The sequence below is a fragment of the Lissotriton vulgaris genome, chromosome 6, assembly GCF_964263255.1.
Source record: "Lissotriton vulgaris chromosome 6, aLisVul1.2, whole genome shotgun sequence".
Classification (NCBI taxonomy): Eukaryota; Metazoa; Chordata; class Amphibia; order Caudata; family Salamandridae; genus Lissotriton; species Lissotriton vulgaris.
Window position 1 is genome coordinate 1,780,156,716 of NC_141694.1, and position 14,610 is coordinate 1,780,171,325.

General features: G+C 50.3%; 1 protein-coding gene across 2 annotated transcripts in view; it reads left to right on the top strand.

Moving 5' to 3' along the window:
* SCARA5 (scavenger receptor class A member 5) overlaps positions 1-14,610 on the top strand; it is a 1,124,331-nt gene that overhangs the window by 484,635 nt on the left and 625,086 nt on the right. For both annotated transcript variants that reach the window (XM_086928035.1, XM_086928037.1), the window contains exon 4: positions 2,774-3,448. In XM_086928035.1, the coding sequence (XP_086784161.1) occupies positions 2,774-3,448 (675 nt within the window). The remainder of the gene's footprint in view (positions 1-2,773; positions 3,449-14,610) is intronic.

Genomic DNA, 14,610 nt, shown 5'->3' on the forward strand with positions numbered 1-14,610 from the left:
AATTAATACATATGTAAAAAACTCTTAAGAAATGTAAAAATTCAATAACGTATCATTACATTAGCCGTATTATATAAGAACTGAGCAGCTGCTCCAGACGATTTATTACCATTTGCAGAATGGACACTTTCAGTTAAGGCTCTGGCTCTCCATGTTTCCTGTCAAGGTCTTTTACTCAGGCTCTTTCTCACTCTCTCTATATCACTAGTACAGTGTTGTATCTATTTTCAAAGTTTCAAACCATGTGAACGTACCTGCAAGGAAAAAGTCTGGCAAGCAGAGAATGGAAAAGGGCATTTTATGAAAGACAAAACATAGCCCTAGTCAGGACAAATGTCAGTACAGTAGAGTCATATCACATGTGGCATACATTCAAATCTTAAATGCAAGTATATAAGTGTCACTAGGAACCACAATTAAATACAATTATGAAACATTGGTGCACACTTTACATGAATCAATTTTATTTCTACAATTAGTACATCCTAATAGTATGAGAATGGTTTATTCATTCACCTAAACAATAAACACTCATTTCATGAATTAACCCCTCCCATGCAGATAACGAGCTCAGCTCGTCATCAGCCACGGTGCTCGTGTGCTGATGACGAGCTGAGCTCGTCATGGTCCTTAGAACGCTCGCACGCTCGGATATTTCCCCTGCTATGCTGAGCGTTCTGAGGAAACGGGTGTGGCCATGACGAGCTTAGCTCGTCATGAGCACAGGAGCACTGTGGCTCATGACAAGCGGAGCTTGTCATGAACACCGGGCACTGTGCGCGCCCCCCCAGCACAGCAGGAAAATTACCCCAGCAGCCAAAGGGTTAAGGCACACAGTTTATATGAATTCTCTAATCCTACAGTGAATGCACTCCAATAATGATGTCAAGTGCAACACTTTACTCTACGTTAATGCCATTAGGGCACACAGAGAACAGGTGCAATGTGCACCTTTATATTGTGTTTTTGGAACGTGAAATGGTGGAGCCAAACACTGAACTGCTCCACTAATAATTTGTGGTTTGTTCCCACTGGATATCCTGGGATCCTTCCATGTTTCATCCATCATTCACATGGTACAGATGTGCATTAAAGGTGATCATTGGGTAGCAGAGAATCCCTGGAGGGAATTGCATCCAACTCTTTTGGATATATGAAGCACATTTAAATCATGCTAATACTCTTCATGGTGAAAATCTATAATATTCTTCGGAGTCTGATTGTCGCATCTCTTTTTCATGCATACAGTAAAGATGGTGAGTGGATCCAACTGTCATTAAGAACATTCTGGCTTACCTTGCAGCAGAGCATTGATAACACAAACTCCTCACTGGAATGCAATTTGGCGGGTTGGCATCTGCCAGCTGCTTTAATGTTTATCTGACTGAGGGCATCATTTAGAATTCAGTGGAATGAGGATTTTTGTTTCACCAAACACATAATTCCTCTGGTTTATTAGTTTGGAGAAGCCCCACACTTAAATTGACAGAACCTCAGCTAACTTCTCAAACATAAGCCTCTGACCTGGTGGTTCTTAAAAACTGATGCACAAGCACATATCGATGGTTGCAATTTCCTATAAAGTTAAGGCAGCCATCGCTATATTGTCCTGCTAAGGACAGCCATGTTCCAGGACAGGAAGTTCAAACACTGTCTCACAGTAAGAAAACTCACTGTGGTTTAGGGTCATTGGGCCTCATTTGCGAGAATTGACACAGTCACTTCTCAGTGCACCCTCCTTGCGACACCAATGATGCTTCAGATTTATAATATGACTCATGATGCCACAAGGAAGGACAGATATGTCAGTATAACTAACGTATCTGTCTGCACAAAAAGTGGCGCATTGCTGGAGTTGTGTCGGAAGCCTGACGCAACTCCAGCAATGTTCCTTTCACATGGGACAAGCCACATGTGAAAGGGCCTGCCTCACCCTAAAGGTTTTGACGCATTGGCGTCCTAGAAGTGGTGCAGCGCCACTCCTACGACCCTTTCTTGCGGGGATACGCCCACCCTGCATACATTATACCTGGTGCAGGTATAATGTAGCGCAGGGGTTTACTAAGTGACACATCCACCTAGATGCGTCACTTCATAAATATGGCACAACATGGCGCATTTTTTACGCCACTAGTGCGTCACAAAAAGTGATGCACCGGTGGCGCAAAAGTGATGCAGGGGCTCATAAATAAGCCCCATTGTTTTTTGTTTTCTAGAAAGAAACTCATTTTTTGGGAATTTGATTCTTGAAAACATAGCACATTTGCTGGGCAGGCACAAAAGCGTATCAGCCAACTTGTAAAGCTCAATGTCTCCAAAGGATCTACCACACCAGCGTCTGAAATATGCACCTGCCTAGTGCAGATCTTTACATTTGGTGGGCAGTCCTCCAACAGGGGAGCAAGGTTCATGCCCTCTCCCCTGGCAGAGCAGCCAGCTGCCTGCAGGATCTAAATGACTTTGTGAGATAAAGGCCGCAATTAGAGCCTGGTGGTGGGTCAGCAGAGTACTGCCCACCAAACTGAAGGATCCTGTTGTGGTTGGAGGGGATCTTTATTCTCAGCGAGCCGCCCTGACTACTCAGGAACCGCCATTGATCGAAACAGCTTATTATAAATAATATCTGTGTTTATGTCAATCAGTATGCTAATTTCTACTCTTTTTACCCACTATTGTTGATTCTTCATGCTGTCTCATGGTAAAAAAATGAACAGTGATAGACTTGCAAAAGATTATTATTGCAAGTAACATTCTCTTTCTTTTGCTTCTCTAGTTTCTAGGCCCCAGAGCTCTCCTGAAGATTTGAAAGTATTGATGAGCACCGTAAATCGCTTAAATGAGAGCTTTCGTGACAGTCAAATGAAACTAATGCAGATGTCCTTCAAAGGTGATAACATGGAGTACATATGGAAACTGCAGGACCTGTTTCAGAACCATTCGGACACACTGCTTCACCTGACAGAGTCATTGCAGAGATTGGAGGAGGTTGTCCAGACCCTTCAGGTCCAGTCTAGCAGCACTGACGCAACTGTGTCCAGACTGGCAGACAGCCTGAATCAGCTGAGTGATTCCCACCAGCTAGAGACCTACCGCCTGTCTTTGGATGCAAATAGCAGCAGGCTTGCGTTGAGCCACCATGACAACCTCTTGATGCAGATAAGCACACAAGTTGTAGGACTGGCTGACCAGATGATCGACGTTCATGCAACTCTCAATGCAGTAAACAGAACCATCTCATATGACGTAGGCATCCACCACACCAGGATCCAAGATCTCCAGATCATGATATCTAATGCCAGTGAGGACGCCCGGCAGATGAGGCTGTTGCATATTATTCTGGAACAGCAGCTAAAGCATGAAATGTCCATTCTGAACGAGGTGACTGAAGACCTCCGACTAAAGGACTGGGAGCACTCCATAGCCCTGAGGAACATCTCTGTAATGCAGGGTAAGCCTTTTGTTGTAAAGAAAACTATATGGACTTGTAATTTGAACAAAAGCATTTTACTAAAGGGTAGGTTTGTTCATCGAACACAAGCACATTATGGGGACTTTTTGATTTGATACAGACCTATATAACCGTTGGCCCTGAAAAATTGATTTCATTTTATTTCTCGCTTGAGCCTCAACAAAAACCAAAAGCATAATTTTGCCAATGGCTCAATATAAAGAAATGGAACCACTTTTTCAATTGAGTTCTGCAAAAAAAAACATCAATGTACGCAGGATGAGTGGGCTGGATTTTTGCAGCAACTTGCTCAGGAAGTCTTCTCTCCTCTTACAAAACTATATGTTTGCAGTTGAGTACTCTTCTACCTCCCACTCCACAAATCCACCATCTTTTCAAAGTTGGTCAACTTTCAGCAAGCAAAAAGGCTTAGTTTATTCACCCCACCCTAGCATTCAAGGCTGCTCATGACATCGCCTCTTCTTATTTTGCCAGAGACCTTTGCTGGTACACCATAAACACATCCCACCTACCTTTATCTGTTCATAGTTACTACCTTCCCCGTTGCACGTAACCCTCCCCTTTTGATCATTCTTTCTTTTTGACTCCTCTGTACTGCATTGTCCTTCCCTCAGATGTCCAACCTGTTCCCACGCTACTCACATTGAAATCAGCCCCAAACAAAAGCGTACAAATCTGAAATACTACCGGAATTTCCTATAGGGCATGTATCCCTGAACCCCCTGATCATTCCTTGCATACGATTGTAGTTAAAATATGTATAAACATAAAATCCATGGCTGTCTCTGCCATTTTTCTACCTACATTATAACGTCCACCATCTCTACCACCATCTCACACCTTTTAATCTATGTTAACTCACAACATTTATTTTTTCATTCAGACTGGGATAAGAAAATGTGGGTAGGAGGAATTTTGGGACTTGGGAAATTCCCAGTCCTTCAGCAAGGTAGAAGCAATGATAAGGTTGGTAGGTGGGCACAACACCTTCCTACTTAACCAGTTGAGTTTTTTAATACCTCAATCTTTCTCATTGTCTAGGTGTGCTTTTCACCCATGTAGCCCTGGTCAGGCTTGGCGGAAGCTAGTGTTTAGCCTTTTGTTTTATTTCTATATTCCTCCTCAGTGTGTATTATAATCCAGGGCATAATTTGCATAAGTGAACAGGCCCAATGCCCAGCCACTTATGCCTAACAGAGAATCCACTCTCCTGTTGTGATATTTGTTTTTCATTTTCCTCATCTTCTTAAACATTGGGAGTTGTTTTTTTAAACATAATGGTGTTTCTTCCCATAGTAAAAATTAAATGCTTCAATTACATGCTACAATGTTCACCACTGTTTCACAAGTAAATATGTAGTTAAGTGTTAAAAGACACTTTTCTGTAGTTTACACTTCTTTGAGGTACGAATATTTCTCTGTTTGTGGTCAAATATGATAGATCCAAGCTGGGAGGCCTCTACATTTTACAGAGTGATTCAAGCCAGTCAAATTGTGCGGTTTCTGCAATGATCATTATCACTGGTATATCCTGCCAATGATTCCAGTAAGTCAGGCTGTGTGGTTTCTTTAATTATCATGATCATTGTTAAATTCTGCGAATCCGAAAGCTTTTTTCCTATCTTCAAGTTTTTCTGATGCTTCCAAATATCCACTTTATATATACATTTTTTTTTTTTTTGGAGTTCAACTCTGCTTTATTGTGTAATTGGAGACATGTCACACAGCTTGTCATGCCCACAACCCGGAGGCCGGCAGCAATAAGAGATGGAAATTAACACAGCCTTGTTGCCGGCATCCCGGGGGCCCGGCGGCATCACATGGGAGGAATGAAGTGGGGGTGCTCCACCGATGGGGCATAGTAAGAAAGGATGAACAGCAGCAGAACAGCGTTTTCTATTGGAGAAAAAAGACAGCTCTTCCCTCTCCGGTTATGGTGTTTAAGACAACTAAACAAAACAACCCAACAGTGTGGCAACTATGAGGCAAGTCATGCTACAAGGTAAGGTAAGCAGCAGTGAGTAGGTGTGGCACGCCATGTGAGCGGAGGTGTGCATAAGAGTGTGTGTAAGTCACAATCGACCCAGCAAGAGGGCCTCCATAAGCCAGAAGCTAGGTCAGGCACGGAGCCCTAGAGAGTCAGCCATCAGTGGGTGTCGCGCTATATTGCAGGTAGGGTACAGAATAAATTGCATGCAACTAAGGAAGAATGAAGGTAATCTAAGGGAGTAGAGCCACGGTGCGGGCGTTGCATGGAGTCCGGGGGGGGGGGAGGCCAGCAAGTGTACAGTGGTCGAATTTAGGAGGGGACCCCACCTGGATAGTAACAGGAGGAGGCATGCACGCAGAAACAGGATCCCCAGCCAGGTCCAGTATTAGAGCAGTGTGCTAATCTATGATGGGTTGATCACCCGCCGGGTTCGCATCTTCTGAGCGTGCGAGGAGATACCGCACCAATGGGTCCCATATGTCGCCGGGGCGACTCGAAGTGGGCAACAGTTCAGCAAATGTCGCATGCTGGTCTTGGCAGTAAGTTAAGTCGCCCAGCCAATCCTTATATTTGGGCGCTCTGCCCCGTCCCCATCGGCACGCCACGCGTCTCTTAGCCAGTAGGAGCGCAGTGTCAACAAATTTCCGGCAGGATCTGGGAAAACGTACAGAGTCCCCAAGTAGGGCCACCAGTGGGTCAAAGGGCATGGACTTCTCAACCATCTCCGCAAGAGCATCCAACACTTGGTGCCAGTAGTCCGCCACCTGGGGGCACGCCCACGCCAAGTGAAGAAAGTCGGCACCAGCGACATGGCAGCGTTCACAGCGGTCATCATCCGCCAGGCCGAATCGCCGCTTCCTCACCGGCGTATAATACACTCGCTGCAAGTATTTATAATGAATGATCTTTAATCTGCTGCTGGCAGAGATGCGGGAGGTGAGCGCGCAGCAACGATGCCACTGCTCATCTGATATGTCGAAAGCGAGTTCGGTAGACCAGTGCTGCCGCGCATTGGATTCTGGTGCCGGGGCAGCTCCCCTGAGTTGACGATAAAGGCCGGAGACCAGGTGGGCCCCATCCTATGAGCTCAATAAAAAGTGTAACGGTGGTAGGGTGTCGGGCTCGCTGGGAAAATCAGGCAGGATGTCTCTCATCCCCGCCCGCAGCCGCACATAGTAGAAGAGGTCGAGGGGAGTGCGGTCATGTTCGGCAAAGAACAGGTCCGCTGACTTGAAGGTGCCATTGGAGAATAGGTCTCCCCAGCAAGAAACTCGGAGCCTTGCACAGAGGTTGCGAAAGCCCAGTTCCCCCAAAAGGGTAAGATCAGGGTGATGCGTGAGCGGTAACTTGGGCGAGTAGAGGAGTTTACAAGCCAAGCTCTTGATGATGCGGCGCCATGCATCTAATGTGCAGGAGACCGACGTATTTGGTGTAGTAATGGCAGATTCAGGACAGTGAAGCAAGCCATTGAGCGGAAGAGGATGTACGATCCAATCCTCCACTGCTATATGTGGCATAAAGGGAGTAGGGGCCATCCAGTGGTAAGCGAAATGCGCCTGCGCACACTGATAGTAGGCCTCGAAATCAGGGACATCAAATCCCCCCTTCTCATAGGGGAGGGTAATGGTGGACCACTTGAGTCGGGGATTTCTGCCACCCCAAAAGAGCCGTCGCAGCTCCGACCGCAGGGTTCGGAAAAAATGAGCGCCAGGGAAGTAAGGTATATTGAGAAAGAGATACAGAAAGCGGGGTAGTACCACCATTTTTATGAGCGACGCTCTCCCAGCCATGGAAAGCGGTAGGGTGATCCAGCGGTCCACTGAAGCAATCAGTTTGGTTATCGCTACCCCGTAGTTGGACCACAGCGTCTCGTCCCTATCTCGTGAAATGCAGATCCCGAGATAGCGGACATCAGACCGACACCACTCGAATGGGTAATCAAGGGGGAAGTCAGTCACCGCATCGGTCAGGGGGAAGAGTTGCGACTTGGACCAGTTGATATGGACGCCAGACATCCCGCCGTACAGAACAAACTCCCTAAGTAACGAATTAAGATATATTTCGGGATGCTTGACATATAGCGTGATGTCATCCGCGTAGAGGGAGACATCAATCTGGCGCTGCAAGCATTGTACTGCGCCGCCGCAATGCAGTTGGCGCAGCCTATAGGCGAGAGGCTCGACAGCGATGGCGAACAATAGGGGAGAGAGAGGGCACCCCTGTCTCGTACCCCTGGTCAGTGCGATGGGCTGAGATAGGTGACCGTTGATCAGTACTCTTGCCATAGGGCGAGTATACAGCAGGCGGACCCAGGATATAAAGAATTTGGGAAATCCCATACTAGCCAGCACAGAGAACAGGTATGGCCATTCGACAGAGTCGAATGCCTTGGTTGCATCAAGGAAAATGGCCGCCACGGGAGTGCCAGGGTGCACTGTGCGGAGCAGGGAGAAGAGCGTGCGGAGGTTGTGGGAGGTAGACCTACCCGCCACAAATCCTGATTGGTCGGGCAGTACGAGTCTGGTTATCAACAGCGACAGCCGGGTGGCCAAGACCTTAGCCAGTACCTTGACGTCGCAATTTAGGAGGGAGAGCGGACGATAGGAGTTACAGGATTTGGGGTCCTTATCGGGTTTAAGGAGGGAGGTAATCACCACTTCACGCATGGAACAGGGGAGTACCCCATCGCATAAGGATTCCGAGAAGACCTCGCTGAGTACCGGGGCCATAATGTCTATGTAAGCTTTGTAGAATTCGGCTGGTATGCCATCGAGTCCCGGGGCTTTGCCATTTTTGAGGGACATAATGGCCTCACGTATCTCGTCTTGCTCGAACGGAGCCGCGAGGAACTCTCTATCCCCGTCGCTAAGCCAACACAGGTCGACGTCGCTGAGGTAGTCAGTATAGGATACATCGGGCCCCACCGTGGAGGTGTAGAGTGAATGGTAATGCGCCACGAAAGTAGCGAGGATCACATCTGAGTCCCTAATAGCAGTGCCAGAGGTGTCGGTGAGTTCCAATATGGTGTTATGAGCTCGTGGTGGTTGTGTAATCACAGCTAGTGCCTTTCCGGGTCTGTCCCCTTCGCAATATTTGCGGGCCTGCCAGTGTTTTCCCCTGAACTTTGCTTCCCGCACAGCCTCCTCCTCATATCGTGACAGTGTCTCCCTAAAAGTGGCCTGCAGGTCGGGGCTGGGGTTGGACACCATCCTTAGTTCTAAATCCCGTAGCTCTTTCTCCAATGTGCTAATGGATGTGAGGATAGCGCGTAGTACATCATGGCCTTTGGTAAATACAATACCCCCTGATTGTGACCTTGAATGCCTCCCATATATGCTCAACAGAGTCTACTGATCCCTTATTCCTAGTGAAGAAATCTGCAATCTCTTCCCCTAGTTCAGTGTGAAACAGGTTATCAAGGAGGATATCAGGGCGAAGTCTCCATTGCGGTCGAGGGCTGTCCCAGCCTGGTATACGAAAGTGTAGCAAGACAGGGCTGTGATCAGAGTACGTCCTCGGCAGGTGACGAACCCCCATCAGGTCGACAGCGACATCTCTTGTGATGAGGAAATAGTCTAGTCGTGCCCAGGTCCCGGTATATGATGTAAAGTGTGTGCCTTCCCGCCCCAGGGGGTGCAAGTGTCGCCAGGCGTCCAACAGTCCGCCCTCCTCAACGATACCCTCCAGCGCCTCCCGTGCCCTGGGCTTGTAGGTGCAGACCCCATCCGCTCTATCTAACTGTGGTTGCATCGCCAGATTAAAGTCCCCTCCCCAAACTACGTGTCTTGATGCAATTGAGAGGATCTTGCCCCAGAGAGTAGTGAAAAAAGCTGGTGTGTCGACATTAGGCGTGTACATGGTTACAAATGTGAAGGTGTCGCGACCTATCCTGCCCCATAGTAGCGCATATCTGCCCTCCCCGTCGAGTAAGTCTCCATACTTCTGAAAGGGTACCGTGCGGGCAATGAGGATAGCGACTCCCCTCGAACAGGTGGAATAGGAGGAGAAGACACGTTCTCCGGCCCATCTACTCGCAAATGATGTCCCGCCCTGTGGTGACAGATGTGTTTCCTGTAACATAGCGACTTGCACGTGACTTCTATTAAGGTAGGCAATGACATCACGACACTTTCTGGCATTATTCAACCCTCTTATGTTCCAGGATAAACAAGTTAATTGTGAGTTAAATGCTGGAGTGACCATGGATAGCACTACAAGAAGCATAACAGCGCCGGCATAGGCAGCATAAATAAACCACCTCCGCACCACAATCATCGGTGCTCACACCAAAATAGAGTCCAAGCATACAGTCCAAGAAATGATTGCCTCGAAAAGAAAAGAAAAAAGGAACACCCCCCCCCCCACCACCCACCCCAGCATCCCAATCATGCCGGCAGCCAAGTACTCCCACCCAGCAACCCACCCCCCTCCCCCCTACCCCAACTCAAGCAACATGAACAGCTGGAACACCAGCAAACCAATGGGGATCTCCCAGTGGGGGTAAGACATAGAGTACGTACAGCCACTTCCTACACCCCAGCTCCGTAACTGTGCCGCCCTCGGTGGAGACTAGGGCCAGGAAAGTGGTCCTTGGGTTACATTACCACAGGGATGAAGAGTCCATGCAGGGTCACTGTCCATTCGGTCTCTCGTGTCTGTGCGTCAATGTTCGGGATAATCACAAGCCGACGCAGGCAGGATGTACAGCGTAGCAGAGCGCAGTAGTCAGTCTTCGTGTGGCGCCGGGGGCAAGTCTGCATTGTCACGATCCTCCTCCGCATCCCGGTCCTCCCTGCGCGCTCTCCGGAGCGATTTGAGAAAGTCTTCCACTTTCTGTGGATTGGTGAAGAACCGTTGCTTGCCCTGGTGGGTGATTCGCAGCTTTGATGGGTATAGGAGCGCATAGTCGATATGAGCCTCACGCAGCTTTTTCTTCACCGGGAGGAACTTGCGCCGTTCCTCCTGCACCATTGGCGTGAAGTCTGGGTAGATGGAGAAGGTGACTCCATTATACTGTAGCGATCTTTGAGACCGGGCCGCTCGGAGGGCAGTGTCCCGGTCGCGGTAGTTTAGCAGCCGAGCAATAATGGGGCGCGGTGGAAGGCCAGGTTTGGGCATAGGCGCCAAGGAGCGGTGTGCCCTCTCGACGATAAACTGAGGCGAAAAAGCGTCCTCGCCGATGGCTCCCTTGAGCAGTTTCTCAACGTAGAGCTCCATTCTGCCCGTATCTGTGGATTCCGGTACATTGGTGACCCGTATGTTGTTTCGGCGACTACGGGCTTCCAAATCCTCGTTTTTGGCCGCTATTATCCGGAGGAGGTTGTCCATTCTGGACAGTTGAGTGGTGTGAGTCGTGGCCACATCCGATGTATCAGAGATACGTTGCTCCGCAGCCGTGATGTGTTCTTCATGACGATCGACCTTGTGCACTAGTGCGTCCAGCCGTGCGGTGACCCCATCGACTTTCTCTACAACAGTGGCGAAGCCCTGTCGCATCTCGTGTATCAGGCTGGACAGGTCGGCATCCTTAGCTGAGGAGACGGTGGCCTTCGGGGACGACGTGCCAGGGTCCGGGTCCAGCTGCGTCGACTTTGCGCCTTTCCTCGCAGTATCAAAGCTGAGCTTGGTCTGGCGGTTCTCTGGACGCACCATGATGGCGCCGGGACACAACACCCTAGGAGCGTGAGGTGTAGAAGCACCACGGGCTGTCCAGCTGGGATACTATCACCAGGATGCAGGGCCACAGCGAGAGTTAGGCAGGGCAACGTCCCAAAAGTGCAACAAGGATCCAGGCGGTGAAAGCATGGGATACTGATGGGTCCGTGCAGGCCCCGCGCGGCCTGGCGGCCGGGAGGGGGGCGGCGAAGCCCTAGTGGCGATGGTGGTGAGGCCTAGCCCGTCAACGTCTCTGTGAAGGGTGTCGGCGCGACAGGCCTAGTCAGGCGTGGGAGTCAGGGCAGCCGAACCTCAGCGGGGGTGTGCCATGCAGGTGTGGTGGTCAATCCAGGTAAGCCGCAACAAGTCCGCCCCGCACAGCACAGTCAGTGGTATGGAGGAGGAATGCCAGGCGAATGAATGGGGAACGAGGTGGGTCTCAGCCCCCCCCACGTGGTAGGTGCGGTCTCACAGCGGCGAGGGACAGCGTCCCGAATCCAGGCACAATGCAGTTGGTTAGAGCCTGCCACAGCCCGAAGCAGGAGCAACAGCAAGCTCGGGGGCCCAGGCCCAGCAGTCAGCCTTCCCGTCGGGCAGTGCACTGATCCGCGCCGACTCCCACCAAGCAGGCCCGGCACCCTCCGGGGATCAGGTAGGATGCGCGGCGTCCGCCCCCCGGCAGCCCGCAACACAGAGGGCAGCAGCAGTTCCACCAGCGGGGGCGGCGAGAAAATCGGAGGAGGGGGCGGGGGGGGTCCCCGCACCACCGGGCAGGCCGCCTCTCACCTCTACCGCGAGTTCGCCGGCGAAGATCTGGCCAGGGGTCCGCCAGCCGCCCAGGGGAGAGGCCTAGTCCCTCGTGGCAATCCCCGGCCTGAAGTTGCCCTGCACGGCCGGTCTCACGCACTCCTCCGCACCGTGGCAGTTGTCGGAGAGATTTCAAAGAGGCCCCGCTCCGGGCTCGAGTCTCCCAGCGGCACCAAACTTGGACCGAGTGTAGGGACAGATGCCCTGCTGCAACTCGTCGGGGATTCAGGCCGATATGTATCCCCTGGCAGAAGATATTAAAAGGATAATGTCCCAAGGAGCGGGAGCTACGAGACTAAGCAGCCATTCCGCTTGTGCGCCCTCTAGCGCCCCCCCCCCCACTTTATATATACATGCTGCCTGCATGCACAGCGGCCACAAATGACACTTACTACAACACACTGTAACATTTTGGTCTAATGTTATCTATTGCATCACAGAATCGAAATTGCATCACAGAATGCAAAACAATATATATGTGTTTGAGGCTTCCTTGCTACTTTATCTCTGCCCCTCACAGTATTGCATCACATTTCTCCATAGAAATGTTTTGTATGACGTTTTTCCAACCTGCATTTTTGCAGTCATGGATTGTTTTCAGGAACGGCTTTGCAAGACTGCAATGTTCCAGGGCATTTTCCAGTTATTGCCAAGAGACTGGTTCTGAACCTGGTCTGGGATCCGATTTAGCACACAAGGTGTACCCACCAAGGCACAGGGGCTGTCGGTTGCAGGCAACTGTTGTGGCATTGAGTGCCCTTTTGTTTTCAATAGGGATTCTCTGGTTGAAACAAACACTGCAGGCTTGGGGATGAAGACCTTCTGGAGGTGACCATCAGTTGGAGAGGTAAGTTGGGATGTCTTGGGATGCCGGGTCACCATTGGTTGGGCCACCCAAGGCCATGGGACATCGGGTGCAGGGGTGTCTTTAGGCATCGGGTTTATCTTACCGTCTCCGGTCACAGTCGGGGGGATCCTCCAGACTGGGGCTGCAGGCATTGGTTGGAGACTTGAGGTAGGTCAGGGAGCACCAGATCCCAGGTCAGGATCACCAGGGAGACTGCCTCGTGGTGATGGACCAATCAAATTGGGGACGGAGGGTTGGGTGCAGAGTGGTGCAGACTCGCGGATTTGGCCAGAGCCAGAGTTTGTCAGTGAGCAAATCTGGCGCTCACGAGAGCCAAATCTTGTTTCGGAAGGCAGGGCAGGTCCACTGTGTTATTGGGGGCTCTTGGCTGTAGGACACACCAGGATTTCGCCATAGCCATTTAAGGTCACAACAGGCAAGTAGGGCTGGTGTCAAGTCAGTTGGTATCCTCCTATTCTTCATCAGCACGGCTCTTTGGTCATTCTTCTTCTTGTTTCTTATTGTCTGAGGAGGCAAGGGTCAGGGTTACCCCTAAGTACTAAATTTAGGGGTGTTACAGGTAGGTTCAGGTTGGGACCAATGGGTCCCTCCCTTGGGGTGGGTACACCCCCTATTATGCCACCCTCCAGTGGGAGGGGGGCATAAGCCTCACTCGGGTTGGCTGGGTCCCCCCATCTTCGAGATGGTACAGACTGAGAGTTGTGCTTCACCTTGCCTCTCCCACCTGAGGGGTGGGGTTGGCAAAGGTGTGCACACCTCTCCTCCTAACTTTGTTTGCCTGCCAATTCTCCCACCTAAATTTGTGGTCAGAACTGGTGAGGGCCAGTTGCTGGGAGCACCAAATGGCTGGGGTAGCTCACAAAGGCGGCAAGCCTTTGAAGTTTCCCCTTCATGGACCAAGTCCATCCTGGGGAAGGAGGCTTGGCACCTCGTCCCAGGATGTGCTTTGTTTCTGGACCCAGAGAGTGGCAGGTTCTTGACCCAGGGGTCGGGAAACATGTCTGGTGGTTGCAGCTGGCAAGCAACCACCTACCCAAGACACTAGAGTTAGGTCCTTTTTCAGGGGCCAGCTCTAAGATGCCATCTGAGTGCATTTTTTAATAAATCCTACACTGGCTTTAGTTTGGGTTTAATGTGCTCAGAAGTTCGAAACGTCACAGTTTTCAGTAAAGCCATTATGGTGCACCCAGGTAGATGGGTGGTTTACCTATGCACGAGCAGTGGTTTGTAGGCATGGCACCCAGGGATGTGTGCCATGTCAACTCTTCACTTTATTCTGCACCAAAACATGCCGCCTGCAATGGCTGTGTGTGAGTGTAAAGGTACAGTGACTCTAAGGGTGGCACAGTACGTGCTACAACCCTTAAAGGCCTTCCCTGGTCACAATATCCTTGGTACCTAGGGTACCTCTTATAAGGGACTTACATGTGGCCATAGAGTTACCAATTAGGTTTTAGAACAGTACCGTTTGGGGAAAGAACATAGGTCCTGGGTGCCTGGTTGGCAGGAACCCAGGGCACGCTCAGTAAAAGTTCATCATTAGGAAGTTGTTCATCAAGTCAAAAATATATGAACATGGTACACATAGAACTCAAGTCACATCATAAGTAGGGGTGGGCGGCCAGCTACGCTCCGTGCACGGAGTGTGCGTAGTGCCGCCTACTCCGCATTTTGCGGAGCGGGCGGAGCCAGGCGGCACTACGCACGCTCCGCAGACGGAGCGTAGCTGGCCGCCACCCGCCTCCCTCCCGCCCTCCCTAAATACTTTAAATTAAAGGAGACAAATAATTTAAAATGCACTTACCTTGCCCGCCGCTGCCC